Source organism: Centroberyx gerrardi, chromosome 6 (assembly GCF_048128805.1).
Source record: "Centroberyx gerrardi isolate f3 chromosome 6, fCenGer3.hap1.cur.20231027, whole genome shotgun sequence".
NCBI classification, from domain to species: Eukaryota; Metazoa; Chordata; class Actinopteri; order Beryciformes; family Berycidae; genus Centroberyx; species Centroberyx gerrardi.
Window position 1 is genome coordinate 29,234,872 of NC_136002.1, and position 22,140 is coordinate 29,257,011.

A 22,140-nucleotide genomic window follows, 5' to 3' on the forward strand; every position below is an offset into this window, starting at 1 on the left:
TACAGTTAGTACCGTATCATTTAGAGAATCACAGGCTATTAATTGAACATCAGTTTAGTAAACTCTGTGACTGACAGCTCAACAGTCAACATTATTTGCAGATACTTTCACCAAGTTCTGCTACAGCGAGGTCGTCCCATTGAGATTAAATATCAAACAAGACAGCAAAAGTTATAAGGAAGGGATCACTGTAGAAAATGTGAAAAAGTGTGAGGTGGAATGATTGAATTGAAGTCAGCTGTGGTCTCTCAAACAAGGCCATGGATCCTTCATCAGACTGTAGAAACACCAGGAACTCCCTTCTGTTTTCCTCCTTTTATTGACAGTTTCAGTTTCAGCTAACCAGGATCCTCAGAGGCTCAAACTGTTGTCAGTAAAAGACCGGCTCTATTGTTTTCTACTGCGTTTTCCAGTCAAACTCCACCTCACACTGACAAACAAACGAACGAACAACAAAGTATTTCAGTGGCATCTTTTTACGTACGTTCTTTTTTTATAAACTTTATGTACTAAACCTTTTTGAAAACATGATAAATTTACTAGAAAAGCTTTTGTACGGTCTCCTGCTGTGAGTGGGACTGATATTACTGTATTATCCAACATGTATTTGTTCCAAACCTGCGTCAAATAACATCTTAATCTTGGCTGTTTGTTTTTAATCTTCTTGGGCGTCCCAGGTGGGTGGGGTTTACTGCATCAGGACCGTCCAGGTAGTGTCAGGTGAGTTATCAATCACAGGAAAGTTTACTAAATTTACTTTCAGATACTTTCCTGCGATTGTCCAAACTTTCTGGCACTCAGTGTGTTTCCTATGTGGCAAACCCCACCCGTCTGGCACCTTAAGTAGACCAAAACAAACCGCAAAACATGTATTTGACGCAGGTTTGATTTGTTCCTTGTATCATAATGTTATGATGATATAATAACTTGCAGTACTCAAGCAGTAATAAGTTTGTCTTCCTAGATTTTGTGTGCGAACTAAGCAGGACAAATAGTTTGTTTATATACTCGTTAGAAAAGAGCGCTGTTGAACATTAGTATTCATGTTTTTGTTGTCATTTATGAGTAATAAGTTTGAAATATATGACTTGTATAGGATTCTGCTCAGCATATAATGGTGCAAAGCACACCTGGGTTTCAGTTGCAGGATGTTTGTTTTTGATAGTAGAGGAAGATTTTATTTCTCATGTCTTCATTTGGATGATAAACGCTGGCCCTAAATACTCAAAGTACCAATGCCATTTTAAAAGTGCAATCTAAGAGCCGATTAGATGTTAAAGAATGTATTTGTATTTGTCGTAACTCAAGAAACAGTCGCATCAGATGAACTGCAGCCCGTCTGAAACACGTTAGCTCTTCCAGAACTGACTGTGCCTTTTATCATCTACCTTTCTTCCAGTGAGAGACATTTCAGAAAAGGTTTTTCTCTGTCCTTTAAACCAGAGAGACGATAAGACACTTTCTTTGTACTGTTTTATCTTGTATGTATTCTCCACTTCAATAAAGATGTTTAAGGAAATGCGGATGCTGCTGTGTGGTCTGTGTGTGAGCTGCATGTCGAAGTCCTCCGATAAAATGACTGGAACTTCTCTGTTTAGAGCAGCACAGCGCCATCTTTAGGTGATTATTGGTGGATGTTAACACACGCTGTGATTTTGAAGCTTTTGTAACGCGGCTCAGATCGGCTCATGATGTCAAAACAGGAAAATCAGATTGACTGTGGGTTCTTAAACAGCCGCATCTGAGCTATAAAGAGTTAAAAACCGGATCTTTGGTGTGTTTGTATTTCCAACCAAAGACTTTCTTCACTTATTTCAACATGCAGCTCTGTAAACTTTTCGCTTGCATGTAAAGATATTTGTTCCATTTGCCTGCAAGTGATTTTCCGTCTGAAACACGAAATATAAATATTTAATATAAAAAGAATCATCTTAAGGCCAATAACCACCATGATGAACCCAAAATTATGATGTTTTCAGTTTAGTAATACTTTATGATGTTTTTTAGACCAAATTTTAGTATTTTAGTCTCAAGTCAAGTCCCAAGTCTAAATGTAGAACAGCAAGTCAAGTCAGAACAAATCAAGAGTCCAGTATCAATTTAATATCTTAAAGAAAACTAAATATCTAGGACTTTTCAATGCAATATGGTTTTAATAGGATAAAAACTTGGTAAGAGCATCATGAGTTTGATTTCTATAATCAGTTTCAACTTCAATAAATTCAATCATTCCATACAAATTCAGAAAACAGAATTTAAATTCAGTCGTCCGCTGGAACAAATCTCATCACTTTCAATCTAAGTCATTTACACAAACACAAGATCTCAAGTCAAGACTTTAGAAACCTTTTCAAGTCGTCAAAGTACAAGTCAGAGTCGAGTCCCAAGTCACCAGAACCCAAGTCAAGTCAAGTCTCAAGTCTTCTCTTCATGCATCAAGTCAAGTCTCACGTAATTAAAACTGTGACTTGAGTCCAAGGAGACGAGTTGTATCAGTGTTGTTGTAGTTCCTGCTGCTCACCAACAGAGGGCGACAGAGGTCCAACATTACCTTTATGCCCCTTTAAGTCTGTCAGCAACCCCCCAAAAAACAGGATCCAGGTGTTTGAAGAGTTAATATTTTCTCTTAACCGACCTACTAACCACATCATACCATGATTTGTTTACATTGTTTGGATATCTCATCTCATATCTCCCCTAATCTCCTCTGGTATCTTGTCTAAAAGCCTGTATGAAGATGTGAAAACAAGCTTCATGTCAGAACAGCAGCTGCAGTCTTGTGAAACTCTTTCACTCTTCAGCTCAGCGTTCTGGAAAGTTCACGGGCGGATCGGTCTGTTTCTGCACTGTGTTCAGAGGTGAAACCCTGCTGCTGATGTGAGGAGTTCAGCAGGATGCTTCCGGGTTATCGAACGCTGGTTGATAAATGACTTTGGGCTTGCTGAAGTGCAGCGTCTGTTCAGTTCTGTTTATTGATTTGTTCAACTAAAAAAGAGAAGAAATGTACAGATTTTTCAGCTGAGATAAAAAAAATTTTAAAAAAAAACCTGAGCGGCCCAGTGCGACCTCTGACCTCAGAAGACAGAGACAACGAAAACAAGATGAAACCAAAAGTCATGAAATTTATAGTCTGTTTTACTCAGAAATGAAGAAAAGAAAGAGAAAGAAAGAAAGAAAGAAAGAAAGAAAGAAAGAAAGAGATTATAGTTATAACCATTAAAACAAAAATGGAGCACACAAAAAAAAACAGAACTGAACAGCCAACAACATCCAGACACAACAAATAATGACAGTGTGTTTGTGTGTGTGTGTGTGTGTGTGTGTGTGTGTGTGTGTGTGTGTGTGTGTGTGTGTGTGTGTGTGTGTGTCACTTTGGACTCTGGGAATTTGTGATGGGCATTTGTCATTATTTTTGACATTTTACAGACTGAATGATTAATCGATAATGAAAATAATCATTAATTCCAGCCCTAGCACACTCACACACACAAACAAACACACACACACACACACACACACACACACACACACATACACAGTCAGCATCATCAGTCCTATCTGATCCTCCTCTCTGTGGTTTGGTGGGGAAACACTGAGTGTTTGTATGAATGATTCTCATCCATTCAGCAGCTCTGCTTCTGCTTTTCTCTTCCTGGCAGCGGGGCGGACCGGACCAGCTTCTGCTTCTGACCCCGAACCCGGATCAGACAAACGCCTGATTCACACCGCAGGGGGGACAGGAGGCCACGCCCCCCTCAGTGTCGGGGTGAGGATGAATAACGGTCCCACGCAATTATTCCCGCCTCAGATACATAAACTGTGGTTTTACTCGCTGTGGGATTTTAGAGACGCAGTTGAGTTTCACCGTTTTTCCACTCCTTCCCTTTAAAAAACACGGATCTACAACAGGCCAAGTTTCCTATTTTAATCAATGTTTGAAACCCGTGTATCTTCTGTTCGGTCCATATTCAATTTAAAAACCCAAAGTCAGATAATGAACCCATGTGTCGTATGATTTTATTCTCACTTTTTCACTTCACAGACTAAATCTGGGGAAAAATAAATAGAAAATAATGTCTGAAAGTTTTATAAAAATTAATTTTGATTGTTTGATTTCCTGTTGTTCCTCCCTGTGTGTTGTGTGGACTAACAAACTTCACCTGTGTCTCAGCTGGCATGAGGGTGAGTCGATAATGGCTGAATAAAAATTTTTGGGTGAACTATTCCTTTAAGTTTGTCTTTCTGAAACCTGCAGACAGACTGAGTTGAAACTCGGAGGTAGATCCAGCCTCAGTGACCCTCCTGCCAAGTTCAAATGCTTTCACTTGCTTTTTGAGACTTTTATTTATCCAGGGAAAGTCAGCTGAGCGTGTGTCTTCTTTTATTTTATCGTATTCCAGCTTTAGGGCTGAAACATATTGACAAAAAATCGAATTGCGATAATTTGACAGACTATTGCAATTGTGATTTAAACAGCGATTCATATCATCACTAGTTTTTCTTGTCATGAAGCTTTTAGAACTTTAAACTTGTTTAAAGAAAAGTGATTTTGTTAACCAAAAATAGATTTATTGAGTTTGAGTCTGATGAAAGGTTTTCACCAATATTGTACTTGATTCATGAACCAAAGAGTACCTGCAGCTCTAAAACACCTTGTTCAGAAATCCATTTTGGAAACAACTCTCTCTAATGTAATTAATTGCAGATTGCGATTGCGATTTGTTTTTTTCGACTTTTCTTCAACTTTACACTTCCTCACATTCAGTTCAACCTCAGTCTTCTACTGTCGGCCTCTGAGGTGAGCTGCCTTGCTCAAGGACACCCTGACAGTTGTTGCTGAGGAGTGTGAGAGTGTGTTTCTCCTTCTCTTCCCCCTTACTACCCACAAATGTAACACAATCATTAACTTTATCACCCGGTGTTTCTGTCCTGGCGTGTGGTCCGGACTGACCTGCGGCACATGAGGGGGAAAGGTGGAGGCGGTTCAGTTCAGGACAGAAACAAAGACACAGAATCCAAAACAATAAAAACACATAAAGTCATCACAGCATGTACCATACAGATGGAGAGAGCCAGTCCATCCAGCTACATGAACACAGGAACAGAGAGTCTGACTTTTAACCACAGGTGGGATGTTCTCATGTCTAAGCTGGGAATTACCAGGTTCTATGTGGGTTCTGACAACTGAGAAAAGATCAGAATTGTGCTTTGAAGAATTATATATCAGATGTTTTGTGTGTGTGTAATTAGATTAGATTAAATTAGAAGAAACCATCAGAAGGCCTCAGTGCCGTGAAAATATTCCTGTGACTCCAGATTTGCAGCATGAATCAAGAATATATTACGTTTTCACACTTAAACTCCATACAATGTGAATTAAAAAATCACAAACAAGGCCAGGACATTTACCAATGAAACATCTCAACTTTTATTCTGCATATATTTCTGTGCAATAATACAATGTACAAAGAATCAAGTCTGTAAATATTACAATCCATACACAATAGTTTGATTTGTTTTTCCCCCCATTTGCTACGAAATGAAACATAAAATACATTCAAGGTCTCTGGACAGACGGTCGCTCTGCGGGCGATGAGGGACAGAAGACCCAGCAGGGTGAAGAGAGGACAGACCGGACCTCCGTCCCACACATCAGTGTTTCCCAACTCCATGTTTCACAGCAGGGGGGTTTGGGGTTTTGGGGGGTTTTGGTCTCACCTCCATGCTTGTTTTTTGGTCCTGATTTCAGTTCTAGTGGCATGAAAACTGTTGTTTGCATAATCAATCATGATGAAAGCACTAACAGTCTTACTATGTCTCTGCACAAATGCCACCAAGAGAAATTAATGTGTATTTATTGTATTTAGTAAATGAAAAGACTCAGATTCTTACCCTAAACATGGGACTCATACTATTTTAGAGTGAAATTAATCTAAATAATAATAGTTTTTTACTTCATTCACCACTGCTGAATGAATACAGAGGAAACACTCATGCAGACCGTTAACACTTTCACGTCTCTAAATGTCTCCTGCTGTCCACAGAATAAACATTTATGATCCAAGTTCAAAACGTCATCGTTCACCCAGGTGTCTGTTCGCTGTGCTGGTTTCAGATCAACAACACCTTGCACCGCTTTCACAGTCCAGTCTGACTCCAAGCTAAATGGTGATGCTATACAAAAGTCTGAATTAGAAATGGAATTGAGTCAATTACCGTGGAAACCAAGGAAACCTCGACCAACAAGGCCGCGATCAGCCCCATCACTGAGGGGAATAGACAACGTCTCCAGAACAGTGCTGAAAACACACACACACACACACACACACACACACACACCTATACACCTTCATATCGCTGTTGTCGTGTAAAAACTCAAATTTTGGTGATTTTCACATTTTCACATCAACTGAGAAAATTCTCCAATCTCCTGGGCTTATGAAACCCTTTCAAATCCACCGAATAAACTCCAAAATGAATTGTCATCAAGCTGAAAACAAGACGGCGTCAGGTTCCTGAAGAAAGCTGACATTGTGGATACGAGGTTTTCACCTGACAGCTGATGTACAGGCACACAAACACAAGGATGCACCTGATATACATCTACAGTCCCAGGCTCTCTCTCTCTCATTCTGTCACACACATACAATATACAATCAATAATCATTAAGACACTTTTCATTCATAAATCTACTGCAGTCGCTCCGCCCCTCAGGACTTCATGACATTACAGCAAGCCAATCAGAGCTTATCAGCTTCATCTAAAATATGGTGATAGGAGCCGGGTCCTGGTGCTGCTGCGCTGCAGCCGACCCGGGAAAGTGCCGGGCAGCACGTGATTTACAGTCCGTCCATGTTTTTGTTTTTTTCAGCCATCATTCAGCATCATTCGGCTATTACCATTTGCAGAGTAACGACTGCAGGCAGCAGCCAATCAACATCATGCTGTTTTGTAAATTGAACAACTTAAGCGCTATAAAATTGCACCCGTGTGTCAGTCTGTCGATCAAGTGTCTTTGTCGTCCGGAAGTGCGACTTGTAGCTGGCGGACTCCCGCGTCGCTCATCCCTTCTCTGGGACGTGGCTGGACCTCCTCGTACGGGGGCGGGGGGTTGTCCGGGCTCCGGCCGGGCGGGCGGCAGCCGTCGTCCGGTCCGTCGTCCAGAGGCGACCGGCGGCCCTCCTGAGCCAGCAGGAGCTGCGTGGGCCCGGGACCCGAGCAGGGGGGCAGCCGCTGCCCCCAGCTGCCGTACACCGCCTCCTCATAGGAGGGCAGAGACACGGGAAGACCGTCCACCATCAGGTCCATCTGGTCCGACGAGCGCCGGCTGGAGGGGAGAAGAGAATTTACTTAACATGAAATTATATTTTTAGAAAGTTTTTGATTTTTATTTTCATTTCATTTTTTTTGGTAGTTTTAGTTTTCAGTGTGGGTTCTGTAATTTTGTTAAAAAATGTTTTAATTGTTTGTTTGTTTATAATGATACTTCAGACCAGGTATTTTGTAACGGGTATTGTGTAATACAAGCAATAAATCACAAATTATTTTAAAAAAGATATTTACATAAATTTTTTAAGTAGCGTTCAATAAAAATAGAAAATACCAAAATTCATTATCTTTTTAATCTGCACATAAACAGTGTAACTATAGTTAGTAACTATAACTAAAAACATTTCACCTATATTTTTATTAGTTAGTTAGTTTCCATCTTAGTTTTAGTTTACGATAACATTTTATTTAACAACATATTTATTGCCGTCACTGGGTGCCATGATGTCACTTCCCGTCTGTGTGCTTTCGATACTCTCGCTCATCTGACCTCAGCCATCAGATTAGCAGCCAGCGCCACCAGAGAACCACTCATATTGTAACCAGGCTGCTTTCACACCCTGTCATCACATTACTACTCCAACTGAGTCCACATCACAGGAACTTAAGGTTCACTTCACCCTCATTTTACCATATGACTTCTAACGGCCAAGTTGTAGATTTGTTCCACCAACATGCGCCGCCATTTTGGGTCTGCAGGGGAACCTAACGATCACAGAGATGATGTTTTAACTGGAGGACTCGGGTTCAAGCTCCCTTGTCAGTAAGTGTCTGCCCTGCTGAAGTGGCTTTGAGCAAGACACTGAATCCCTACCGGCTCCAGGGCTGCTGCTCTGTAGCTGAGCCTGACCTTTGACCTGTAGGTTCTGTTTAGACCTACCAAGGACTACTTTCCCTGTCATGAAGTCTATTTTCCTGCACGACTTGGAACATGATGTTTTGTTTCTATGAGAAGTGAACATGGAGGATAATAGGAGATTTACGAATCTTCAGGCCATATAATAAAAAACACTGACAACTTTTTACTACTAAAATGTCAGTTTTCTTACTTTGAGATTTTAACCAGATAATGCTTGTTGCCTACTATCACTCAACATAGTGTATGCTAAAGTGTTAGCATGGAGTGAATGATCTACCGGGGACACATTGATGATTTTAGAGTCTATGTTCTCATCACTTAAGTTGACTTAAGTTGTCATCAGTTGACCAACAGGCCAATCTCCCAAAAACTTGGCACATGGTATGCACCTTTGGCAACTGAGCTGCCAGGACCCCCAACAACACACTTTTTGGTGATACTGTATTGGTCCTCAGGGGGGAAATTTGTATTTTGGGCTGGGGGGGTCAGAGGTCACGATCAGCTACAGAGCAGCACACATGGAGCTGGTAGGGATTCAGTTTGACTTCAACAAGGTGGACACTTGTGGTCACAGGACATCCAACCTGGAACTTCCAATTACAACACCTTACCGCCCTGTTTTAGAGATCTTGCCTTTCATAATTCAGTTTCTCTGTGAAATTAATTCTGAGGATATTCAATAAGGAACAGCTGCAGTGTTTAAGAGCCGATCTCATGGCCTCACCTGTGTGAGTGACAGCGGTAGAGGCGGGACTTGATGATCATGCAGGCGGTGGTGGTGAGCAGGAAGATGGACACGCCCACTGCTGTCGTGGCAACGCTGGGCAGAGAGTGGGTCGCCCTGTCCTCTGGGTTGATATTATGCCTCTCTGAGAAAGAGAAAAATAATTGTTAAAAGAAAAATCCACCCTCGTCTACTGTCATCTACTGTGGTGGAGAAATTGGTCTCTCTCCTCTTCTACGATGGATTTCTCCCTGTATGATTGTTGAACGTCTCTTGGTGCAAAATGGCGGCTCTAGAAAGAAGCCCTCGCTCTTTGATTCTGAGGGACTGACATCAAAACCTGACGTTTACCGCTGAGGTTTTACATCCTGAAACATTTTCTGATATCAAACTCCATTGTAGCTGCTGGAAATATCTCAACATGACGTTGACGTTGTCTACCTTTGACCAGTTATCCACAAGAATAAGAGAAATACACCACCAAACAATAAAATGGGCCCAAAATTGAAGGTACGTGTGTTTCAGGGTGGAGTTTTCCTTTAAACATCATACAACTGACACAAACCTACACTGTATATCCTAATATCTATCTTGGCTATATCATTGCTAAAGTTATATCTTCAGTTACCTATGAGATAAGCGTCTTGGTGTGCACTCACTTTGTAGGAAATATAACATAATTTATGTAATTTGGAAGAAAGCATCTTACAATGCCATGTGGGTACAGAATGGACGGCCCTGGTGGGAATCAAACCTCTAAACCTGGCAGTGTTAATGTCACACTGCGCTCACTGAGCTACACTCTGCATATATGACGTGTTATCAGTCACAACACAATGGAATTACAGTTACCAGCTCATTAAACACAAAACTTCTAGTGTAGCTGTGCAAAACCAAACTGTACGCAAAGCATCGTGGAAAAAGACACTGTACATAGACAATAACAGACAAAGACATCAAATCTACAATCTATGAGAGGAAGTTTTCTGTCTAGTTATGTGGTTTGTCGGCGCCCATGACGGCACGGCAGTAGCTTTCCATGAGGTTCTGACAGCGCCAATGCAGAGGAAACGCTTAATGGTTATTATGGTGGCTTGGCCCACTTCCTCTTTCTGCACTCCAGCTTCCTGTCTGAGCGTGTCACAGTGAATGGTAACAGAGGAAGTCAGAAACCGGGCCATGGAAAGTAAAGCGTAAGTTCTCCTGCAGGGAGTCTGAGCATGTCTGGGTGTTTCTATTAAGTAGGTCAACATATAAAAGACTCTTGTTGTTGTTAGGTGTACGGACTTACTGGGATCAAGCTGCTCTGGGGGTTTAGTGATGTCACAGAAAAGAACCCTAAAAGTTTCCTGTGATTGTCTAAACTTTCTAATTGTATTTGATCCTACGTGGAGGATAAAACAAACTATAAAAAAAATGTTTGTAAATGCGATTTGACTGAGGTCTGATGAGTACAAGCACACACAACCTCAGGCCTCAGCTGCTCTCTGAAAGGTTTTTATGTAAAATCGCACCTGTCTAATCAGCCAAAATAACAGTGGGGCTGCAACAGACCAGAGCGTCCGATCCCCACTAACTGAATTGCTGTAGATTTGTCCTATTTTCCCAAATGAAATTCCAGTGTCAGGTATGGTCATGGAATATGGAAATCTCTCTCCACCAATACCAACTACGAAGAAGAAATGTAGGTAAGTCCTGTGCAGTTTACTGACGTCACGTTACATGATTTCTGGGTAATGAAGTCCGTCAAACTTAGAAACAATTCCAACAGTTATCTCCTGCTGCCACTTGGGGCCGCTAAAGTACAAAGTTGCCTAGAGCAGCTTTAAAGCAACTTATCAAAGGTTAAGGTTATCAAAGCAAGACCTCCCGTCGATTATCACCTAACAGGCCATTTGGTACACGATTTAATCCAAAGTCACTTACAGTAACCTAAGTGCAAACATTTTTAGCAGGAATCAAACTCCGAACCCTTTTGTTTGCCATGTTCTCCGCACTGAGCTAGACAGGACCGCAGTAATGTCTGCCTACTTCCTGAACACTCATAGCAAGAAGGAACTGTCATAGCATGATTAATCAGCCTTAAAAACATTAGCTGGGATGAGTCATGTGGTCAATTATAAACTGAAGTAATCGCATAGGAATGCTATGATGCCTACTGATGCTGGGAAATATTAAAAGCTGTAAATCGGTGTCTGAGAACATGTTCACTAATGAGAAACTGAAACTCAAACGCATGTAGGGAATCTGAACATATGACTTACTGTATGTGTTTTGGTAGGAGGCTTTTATCCAAAGTAACAGTCTACTTTCTGAGCAATATAGGACCAACATATTGTGTAAGCAATGACTGATAAAGCATTTTTCTGAGGAAGTTGATTAATAATCTCAGTGAGTCTGGTTTCCATTCATATCAGCTATAGGGTGTCTGCAAAGAGACATTTACCACTGAAACACCCAAAACCATTATTTAATCAATGATTGAATCAACTAATGTCAGGTTTTGACTGTAAACATTACCCAGCTAAATGACTACCATTGGTTTGTATTCAGGACAGACAATCTCTCTGTCATTAATGTTGGTACAACTCCAGTCAAGTCAAGTCAAGTTTATTTATACAGCCCTTCATCACAAAGTCTCAAAGGACTTCACTGAGAACTTCCAACTCAAAATAAAACTAGCTAGTCTGTCATGCATGCATGTTTCTAATCAGCACAAAATGTTGCAGAGGCTCAAAACTCATAACTGTCCTTTTGTTACATACAAATTCTATAAACAAAAATCAGTACAAGTTATCAGCACTCTCGCTCCCACCTAAATGCAAAGTCTCTCACATCTTTTATTGTTTTTACCGTTACTTATCCAAGAAATGTTTGCTGAACCTGCGTTCATACCTGGGAACTGCCCAGTACAGCCACAGTGTTCTGCTGGTGGCCACTGAGCAACTGCATTGGAGCAGTGTTGGGGTCAAAATGCCTTGCTCAAGGGCTTCTTGACAGTGGTTGTTGCCTACGCTCTTCCAACATACTACGCCACCCTGCCACCCAACATTAGGCAGCAGTATTGTACAAAGGAAATCTTTTTTTTCCCCTTGTGGGACAATAAAGCACAAGTAACCCACCACTCCCTTACCTTTCAGAGGGACGCAGGCAGGCACTGGAGGCATCCACCTCCCATGCCGGCACTTGGAGCTGCGGACCTTGCTGGGGATGTGGTATCCGGGCTCACAGAAGACATAGATGGAGCTCTTCTGGGGGAAACCTCGGCATGGGGACGGCTCACAGCGGAAACCCCCGTGTTCTGGTACCAGAGGGTGGCTGCAGTTCCCCTGTCTGCCTGAGGGGGGGGGCACAGCGGAACAGTGAGAACATGTTGTGACACCTGAGGCTGCCAATCTCCATAGCAATGGTCTCATTTGTTTACGGTAATTATACTAATACCTCAGAATTAATGTGGTAATTATTTATTGCTGTTAAAATGCTACACATAGCACCTTTTTTAGGGTATTTCTCCTTTTAGGAATGACAGAGGAGGCAATGGTAGTTCAATTTTTAGTGAAGTAAGCTAGTCACCAGAGGGTCACCAGTTTGAATTCCAAGAAAACAGGACACACTCTCCCATCCCTCAGCAATTACCAATGAGGTGCCTCTGAGCAAGGCACGTGCCCCTCAGCTGCTCCAGTGGAGCTGCTCAATGGCCAACAGTAGAAGACTGGGGTTGTACTGGGCAGCTTCTGGCTGTGAATGGGTGTAAAACTGTATGAATGTGAAGCAGGGTGTGGCTGAAACTGAGCACACTTGCTCAGCAAAACCCTTCCTTGGATCCAGTTTAAGGGCAGCGAGGCTGCAGGACGCCCAGTGAGAACATGTGTATCTGCTTTCTAGTTCTGTTTCAAAACTCAGAGAGAAGAGCAACAAAGACAGACAGTGGAGGAGTGAGTGGATGATAGATGACGAATGAGTGTGACAGCAGTTACAGCCGGGTGCAGGCCGGTATGCTGGGAGGTATGATGTATACTGGTACGGTGTCAAAGGACAGCAAGGCAATATTGTTACTGTATACAAGTGGTGACATGTGAGAGAAAGGCTGGAGGTCATGCTTGTGGTCTGGGTAGTGGTAGTTCATTTTTTAAAAACCTATATTTACCCATGCATGCTCTTTTTCAGCACCACCCTGCTCCAAACTCATTCAGTTACAAGCGCTCACACCCAAGAGTCGCCCATTACAACCATTTACTTGTCCTGCTGTCCACTGCAGCAGCAGACAGTGTTACTGTTTCATTTCCCCTACTGGTTCAGAGATTCAACCTTCCGGTTGCAAGTCTGCTTCTCTAAAATGTAGGTTACCTCTACCCAGCTAGCTTCTCTGACAGAGACACTGACACGTGAAGAGTAGGTCAAGTGTGAGGTGGAAAATCACTAGAAAGATTGTTGCAGATTTTCTGCAAGTGAAAAGAACAATGGAAAGTCTTTCAAGGAATTTCACCGTGATCATATAAAATTCGAAGCAACTGATTAATTGTGGCCACATTTCATCTAAATCTTACCACTTACTGGCTCTAGTAAGGCCATCCCACACAAATGGTTTCATAGCATCAAACAAATTACAGTTTTAAACTAAGTTATTCCCATAGTGGGGTGGTGATTCACAACCACTTTTTGAACAACTTTGATGGGCACCAGTTCCAAAGGAGTTGCATTGTAGCTTTAATAACAAAGGAATATAATTTTGCTTGGAAGCATTGTGCTGATTTTTTAACTTTTGCCTGTTGCTGGGAGAGTTGCCCATCTTCATTGGCCTAAGAAATTATCAGTGTTTCACCACACAAATAGCCAGCTGAAAGTTAGTTGCTGTTGAATCTCTGCAACACAGAGTCTAAATGTTGAGCTGACACAAATATCAATCGATGCTTGTACTGGCAGATTGGCCAAGCTGAAATAGAGAGGTCTTCCCATAATAGAGAGGTTGCAGGTTTGATTCTGGCCAACAGCCATGTGTCCTGTCAATGGGTCCTTGAGCGAGACTACGAGTAACTCTGGATAAGAATGTCAGCTAAATATATAATTTGTAATTTTTGCATGAAGAAACTGTATGAAAAAAATGGACAGTTATGGGGAGCCGGCTAAAGTTAGTTTTGTATCTCTGCAACAGAGTCAACATGAACAGAAACAGGCTGCAGGCTGTGTGTCAGACTACCTAAAGTTTATTTTGAGTTTCACAATCAATGATAATGAAAGGACAGTCTGGCCTGAACCCAAACCAGTGGTGGTCAATTATCTGGGCAGTATTTACAATCCAAACCTAATATTGTGTGATCCAATCAGTGATCAAACAATGGTTTTGAGTGTTTCAGTTCCTCACTGCTGCGGTGTCTCCTCTAAGACACCTTATCGCTGACATGAATGGAAACCATATCCACTGAAATAATTATCGCCAGTTCCTCAACAAAATGCTTCGAATCAGTCGGCGTTTTCAGAAGCTTCCCTACAGACTGTTTCAGTTTCAGTATGTCATTATTAGTAATGTAATTAGTAATGTATTACTAATATGCAGCAGAGAAGCCAGGAGTCGTCAGTTCGGAGTCATCATCAACGTTCAGAGGCAAAAGCTTTCTCAATATGCTGAAGTGTTCGAGATTTTCTAACGTTATTTATTTTATAAAATGAATCGAGAATAAGAAAGGTTTCATTCCAAAATGCAAAATATCCATATTGAACAAAGGTTGGAACCTGAAATTTGTCAGTCAACGGTTAAAAAACAGACAATTCTTTCCACAAAAACAGAACTATTTTGTGAGCCGACGTCTTCAGATGACTCAGAACTTTGACTTTCCTGCTAATAATCATTTTGTAACAGTACGCGTCAATTTTTTTTCAAGTGATGGTAAATGTCATTTAGGATTGAAACTCCAGACTGTGACCAGTGACTGCATCAAACTGTGTTTCCCCTTTAATTCTAACAGTGTAGGTGGGGGCAATTTTTGTTCTACAACTTGGTGTACTTTCTAGTTATTCTACAACTTGATTTACAAACTAGGTTTATTTGTGATCGAATTCCCATGTCAGATACAACTAATGTAGGGGAAAAACATGTAGAGAATGAATGATTGGACGAATGATTAATTGAATGAATGAATGAATGAATGAATGTAGGGGATCGATTGCTAACGTGACTGTTGGTAACCTGGCTTTACACGTTCACTCGGTCAGGTGTGAGGGGTTTTGGGTGAAGGTCCTGGGGTCAGAGGTCGTACCTGCAGTGAGGTGAGGTAAGAAGGCCAGGAGGAGGAGTCCACAGCCCAGACTGACGGGTCCACATCGCCATGGATACAGGACTGGCGTAGACATCAAATCAGACTTCCTGATGACACAACAGAGATAAAGAGACACTCGATCAGCTGTGTAGAAAACACACACAAACACACCTATGTCCATGTATGCATATAAACACTGCCCAGTACAGCTTCTGCTTTCTTCTACTGTTGCCCAATGCTACATTTTCTTCCTGCTCGCTTCCTCACCCAGTCTGGGATTTGCACCAGTGACCTTCCCATCTGAAACCTTTAGGCTAAACTCTGTTGGTGGTGGCATTAAGTCCTAGCTCTGCTGCTCTTCCCACGGTGGTTTCACACGGGGCAGCAGGCCGCTGCTGCAGCCACAACACAACCAACAAACCAGGGGCTTTACAAGGAAGCCTGGGCGTGAGTCAAATAAGACCTGCGGACCTACAAGCCCCTTTAATCCAGACTTCCCCTCCTTTCGCTGGCACACAATGTAAAATGCAGTGTAGAGGCCAGTAGTGGCTGACAGTCTTCACGGTGATAGTGGCATTTGTTTACGGTGATTACACTGTCTCATTGTTAATGTGGTAATGATTTATTGATGTTAAACTGCAACAGTGAACACATAGCACCATTAACTCTACAGCAGACCAGGTTGCCACTCTGTCCCGTTCTCTTCTGATCAAAGGTTACACAACATGCCTGTGAGCCTGGCCGCATTTTGACCTTTCAGTCGACCAATAGCGAAACTAACACCTCACACTGTTTATTGATTCAGCATTGACCAAGGCCTATATCCAAATGACTGGTAGGCGCAGTCTGCAGCTCCGCTCCTTATATCTGGCATTACAGCTGAGCACAAAACTTTTCTTTGGGTTGAAACAGAAACTATCCTTCCCTTGTTTCCTTGTAACCCCAACAACCCCAACTTTCTCCAAATGACTGGCACAGACCCGTACTTCCTGTGTTTGGCTATTGCTGGCAGACCATGTGAACAGGTAGAGTGCCAGCCTAAATGCCACATTGTTTTCAGTGTGTGTGAGTGCGTGTGGGTGTGTTTTGGTGCTCTATAGTGTGTGTGTGTGTGTGTGTGTGTGTGTGTGTGTGTGTATGTGTGTGTGTGTGTGTGTGTCGTGCTTTCATGTCAAGAGCGGTGCCAGTCATCTCAGGAACAGCGGGGGAGGGCCCCATGCCTAACCATGCCAGTCAAACTCATGCACGCACACACACACACACACACACACACACACATTCACACATACGCACACACATACAGACACACACACTATTTTTTTCTACAGCCAGTCAGTGGAATAAATTATAATTTGCACAGGATTCAAACATTACCGAGGTTCAACACACACACACACACACACACACGCATGCACATGCAAGCACAGAAACACACACATTCACAGACACACATTCACACACACACCCACATACACAGCTCCGTCTCATGTGACCACAACCTATGTGGGAGGCTGGCATCTTAGTCATCACGGCCCTCTGTTGTAATGTTTGTCAAGTTGGAAATAGGGAGGCTTCACTACCAGCAGACATCTAATTCTATTCTGCAGCATCAGACCCACAAACACTGAAAGTAAATACTGCCTTTTACCTTAAAACTTCGCAACTGGCATCCTCCAGTGCATACAGCTGGCTGCAGAAGTGTTAGGACTTTGTTAGATCTTTGCAAATTCTTCTGTAAAGTCTTTAAATTGGTATTTCTGATTTCAAGATGAGAATAAGGTAAAAGAGGAGAGGGCCAGCGCTCATTTTCTGAGAAACATCAAATGTTGCAGCATCTTTAACAAGAACCGGTGGTTGCAGTTCATCCCCGTTTCAGCTGAGATAAGAAATGCCACAATCTTTGTCATATTCCTCTTACATGCGCTAACCGTGTGAAAGCTGTGACTCTGATAAAGCAAGATATTTTCGAAAGCTTTTTTCAGCCTAATGCGCTTCATCACTGTCACAGCTTTAACTGTTAATTGTTGTGACTGTAAAAGAGCCTGTTGAAAATTGCTTGGCTTCACACAGGCCAATTTTCACAGGGTTAGGGTTAGGGTTAGAAAAAGGATGGGTTAGGGTTAGGGTTAAAAAAAGGATGTGATGCATCAACACCACAGCAATCAGAATAATTACAAATTTGTTCCAGTGTAGAAAAGATTGATAATTTTACACTGGGGGTACAAAACATGAGCAACACTCTTAAAGCTGCACTAGGTAACTTTGCACATCGGCGGCTCCAAATGGCAGTCGATATCCAGTTCATGAAAGCTTTTCCATTGTCTGTTCTAAACATTCAGTGTCTGGAAGCTCTTTCCTGGGCAAAATCCTCTGGAGCACATTTCCGGTTTATTTGTAATAAACAGAAGAAGAATGAGCACTTTAAGTCTACTTTGAGACAGTTGTTTTACAGTAACTGGTCTTCAGTGTCTTCGCCCACTGAACCACATCAGACAGTCTGGTTGATCAGTAGCTGTCAGAGGAAGTTGGTCATGAAAGCTGCTATGCAATGTTGTACTTTGCTCTTTCTGCTCTGATTGTCAAACTCAAACCACTGAACTGTGACCGTGCAGTACAGTATTGTGAATGTGTGTCATTGTGAAACATCGCATGTCGTCTGTGTGTACAACCCCTGTTGCATTCATGTGTGCAAACCCTAACCCTAACCCTGATTGGAGTGAAACATGATGAAGTTGTTGAATTAAAGCTTACTGGGAGCAACATTCAGTATCTTTTTATCCTTTATTAGGTATTGATGTTCATTCTTATTCTGCACCTGAGACTAAGTTTTATTTGGGATGTGCTTGCTTGCAGTGTTTTCTGTGTCTCATTATGAAAGACAATATACTACAATATTGAATGTATCTCCTTTCACGCGATCCATATCCTTCTTTAACCTGCTTCCTCCCTTCCACCACTTCCCCTTTATGACTAAAGTGGATCTAGTTTAAATCATGGAGGAGGAGGTATTCCTAATTTTTTGCACACTCAATGTCCGCAATACACAGTCATACCACAGTACATAATTTACCCATCTTTTTATTTGAGGAATAGTGTTTACCTAGCTTTGTAGGCTGACATACATAAATCTTTATGATGTAAATTCATAGTACACATCATAGTAAGTAGTATCAAATGGGTCTATGTTTTATGAAGATAGACACTTTTAATGAAATATAAATATATAATTGATTTTTGATTGGTGGTGATTTCCAACTGGAAGTCCAATGGTCTACCTACATCATTTTTCTAGCTGTAAAACACTGCCAGCCCTCCCTCTCTGCTGTAGGTCATATTACAAGTTCCTGCATCTGCTTTGCCAGGTAAATCAGTCACTGATTTGCATACCACCGATCAGGTGTAAGTGCATCTACAATCTGACCAGGTGTTGCTATGGAGAATAAGCCTGTCATGATGAGGGAATCACATCCAGAGGTCAAGTAGGGCGACTTGAAGCGGGGAAAGAGCTGCTATAGGGTTTGCAAACGTTTTCATGTCACAGAAACCCCATCAGACACCAATCAGGCCACAGACCCCGATTTGATACCATATAAATATTTTAATTGTTGTTGATTTTATATTAAATTGTGTAACTGTCTATACTGTAAGCAAGAGAGATAATAGTGGTGACAGTGAAACCACTGATTAAATGTGACATTATCATACATTCTCTAACTGGGATAACTTCCAGTGAATTAAATTATAATGAAATTAAGCTGTTCCTCATTTTGCCAGGGAAGCCATGGAACCCCTTGGGACCCCCTCAAACATCCCCTGACCCTTCAATCCCCCCTGGGAGCCCTTTAATGACCCCTGGGACCCCTTAAAATACCCCTGGGACCCACTCAAATCCCCTGGGACCCCCTCAAACCCCCTGGGACCCCATCAAACACCCCTGGGACCCCCTCAGAGATCCAAGGAACCTCCTCAAAGACCCAAAGGACCCCCTCAAGGATCCCTGGAACCCGCTCAAACACCTTGAAAAAGATCCTAGGAACCCCCTGAACCCCCCTCAAAGATCCCAGTAACAACCTCCCCTCCCCCCCATTAATCAAAGGAATAGGTCTCTAGTCCATCTGGTAAATCCTGTAGTAAACGGTGAGTCAATGTGAAAGGCTGCTTTGTTCCTCATATCCGTGGAAGCTTCATGAGATCGCCAACAACATGATGACAGAACGGGAAAAAGTCCCAGAAAATCACTATAATATTAACTATAGGGAGTTTATAGTATCCCTGCCGTACCTTAATGGTATCTTCCAACTCCTCTTGTGTCACTATAATATTCCTATACGGTGATATGCTGTGATATTTGTGTAGTATCCTTCTAAAATTCACTAACGTTACACGATTACTATAGGCTAACGTTTGTCCGTGGACTCAAACATGAACCCAAACTATGAGCCTGTGGTCTGTATAATAATTCAATCCACTTTATCACACAATAAACATGTCAGATCATCGTTTTACAGCGGGGGTGTATCCAACAAATCACACAGGATAAATCAGGAAACATTTCTGAAGCCATTTTTAAATCCCAACGCGCTTTATCAGCGGCACACAGCTTTTAACCGTCAGTTGTCACCGGTAACAAAAAAAGCAGATATCTTCTAGCTTTCACATGAACCAAATTTCATCGGTTTATGAATAAAAATGATAAATCTCTCACCTGAAAAACGTGTAGGCAGGCAGCAGCGGGTACGGTCCTTTATGGGAGGCAGAAGAGGCAGGTCCTGGTTTAGTTTTGGTGAAGGTTTTCGGCTGTTTTCGGCTCTAACTGACGCTGGATCAGGTGAAACGGTCGCTTACTGTTCGCGGCTCCTCAGCAACAAGTGGAGCTTTTTCGCCTCCTCGCGCCTGACTCATCGATCAGCTGTGTTTGACAGGTCGCACGGGGACTTCCCATTGGCTGCTGTGGCCGCGAAAGCCCCGCCCACCGCACGGTTCCGTCATGTTCTGGAAATTCTCTCTCTCTCTCTCTCTCTCTCTCTCTCTCTCTCTTTCTCATACTCCACGCGCACGCACACGCACAGTGCTATCACTAAGGAGAGAAGACATTAACAATGCAGTTCCCCCTTTCTTTCCAGGTATAGAAATAGGCACGTGCAGGTACACACACACACACACACACGCACACGACTTACATAAGCACGCACGCGCTGGCACGCACAGTACCATAATTAACAATACAGTTTCCCTATCTTCCCACACATACACACACACACACACAAACACACACACACACACACACACACACACACACACACACACACACATGCAGGGTTGGGTAGTACTAAATGCAACTGTATTCCGATACTTTACCTAAAAATGTATGTATTCTGATTATATATACTTGTGAAAATGAAATTATTATTTCTGGGAGTACTTTTGTAAGGCCATTTAATTGATTTATAATAATTTTATAATACATTTTAAAATGTAATAAATTGAATTTATTTTATGTTATTTTATTACTCTTATGTACATTGTTTATTACTCATTAGTGTTTTGTCCTATAATGTCCTGGCTGCTGTAACACTGCGATGTGATCTGAAGGAAACAGAATGTAATCCATACATTACTGACAGTTTTGGTAATATCCCTTGGATTACATTACTGATTAGGCCTACAATTGTGATGATGTAACTAGTAGCTGTGAAGGAATATATTTTTTAAAGTGACCTACCCAACCATGCATACTTGAAAATGAACAATGTGTAACTTGTATTGTGGTTTTGTATTGTATTTTATGTTGTATGTATGTATATGTCATCTCAGTGGGACTCACCTGGTTAAATAAAGGAGAAATAAAAAACACACATGCACACTAACCCTAACCCTAATTTATTTAGATTTTTATTTTATTTGTTTATTTATAAGGACAACACACATTAATCAACATTTCTGTAAATGTGCCAGTGTTAGCCAGGTGGCTAATTTTCAACTGCAGTCCTTTGGCGAGATGTTTTAAAACCTATAGAGTGATAACATTTACAGAACGAAGACAACAAGACGCCATAGAGACAGCAACAGCAACAAAACAAGAATTCTCAAGACAGAACACAACCCATGCAGAGCAACAGGAAACAGCAAAACATCAGTACAATAATACAGCAACAGAAAACACCATTTCGGCACATATAGCCAAGCAAGCAACACGAAGCAACAACACACAGCCAAGCAATACTGACCACAACCATCTAAGCCATGCAAAGCTGGCCACCTGGCAACGGGCAAAGGACATGGGACAAGTTAGCAGCAGGTTAGTCATTTCTTTTCTTTTTTCAATTCTAATCTAAACCCCAAACCCAAATCCTAACCCTACACTAGTTAGTTAAAGAAGTGAAGAAGCAGCTAAATGTTCTCTCTTAGAGGATTTTGTTCATTTTTCTATCTTTGTGAGGACCACACTCACACACACACACACACTCTCACACACACACACACACACACACACACACACTCACACAGACCACAGACCCAGCTGCCCTGTGGCCCAGCAGCAGCATTGTGTGGGGGGCCCACCCTCTGCCTGCTGTGTGTTCACAGTAACAGCGCTGCTGAAGCGTTGCAGCCTGCAGTTCAACCTGCAGTTCAACCTGCAGCTCTGATGCCTCTTCCTCTCATCTGAAGGAATGACTTGACGGAAGTGCTAAAAATAAAACCTTGCTGACTTTGCCTGCTGCTGTAATAAGCAGAGTGAGTTCCTTCCGGGGGTCGATTGATGATCTGCAGAGACGCTGCAGCCTGTCCCGTCTGCTGCCGTGGGGCGCTCCAGGGATTCCAATAGTGGATTACCAGGCAGTTATGTAACAGAGTAAAGGATGACTAAATACAGGCAAATTATGTAGCCGAATTCAGCGGTTCTCAACGTGGGGTCCGGGGACCACCAGGGGTCCTTGAGGGGGTTCCAGAGGGTCCCTGGCAAATTGATGAA

The 22,140-nt window shown here is 42.1% G+C and overlaps 1 protein-coding gene across 1 annotated transcript; it reads right to left on the reverse strand.

The window, feature by feature from the left end:
- Positions 1 to 5,404: 5,404 nt before the first annotated feature.
- On the reverse strand, positions 5,405 to 20,018 carry LOC139927726 (sushi domain-containing protein 6). Its single transcript, XM_071919969.2, has 5 exons — positions 19,873 to 20,018; positions 15,168 to 15,274; positions 12,047 to 12,250; positions 8,914 to 9,058; positions 5,405 to 7,328 (listed from the first exon to the last, which is right to left on the reverse strand). Exons 2-5 carry the CDS (start codon positions 15,259 to 15,261, stop codon positions 7,007 to 7,009), a joined length of 765 nt encoding a protein of 254 aa, XP_071776070.1. The 5' UTR covers positions 15,262 to 15,274; positions 19,873 to 20,018; the 3' UTR covers positions 5,405 to 7,006.
- Between the last annotated feature and the right edge of the window lie 2,122 nt (positions 20,019 to 22,140).

What these genes read in the sequence shown, in the direction of transcription:
- LOC139927726 (XM_071919969.2), bottom strand. Translation starts at nt 15,261, where the DNA reads ATGTCTACGCCAGTCCTGTATCCATGGCGATGTGGACCCGTCAGTCTG. An exon ending in CTTACCTCACCTCACTGCAG is followed by an intron (nt 12,251 to 15,167) that starts GTACGACCTCTG and finishes CCCCCCCCTCAG; the next exon opens with GCAGACAGGGGAACTGCAGC. An exon ending in TACCGCTGTCACTCACACAG is followed by an intron (nt 7,329 to 8,913) that starts GTGAGGCCATGA and finishes TCTCCCCTCCAG; the next exon opens with CCGGCGCTCGTCGGACCAGA.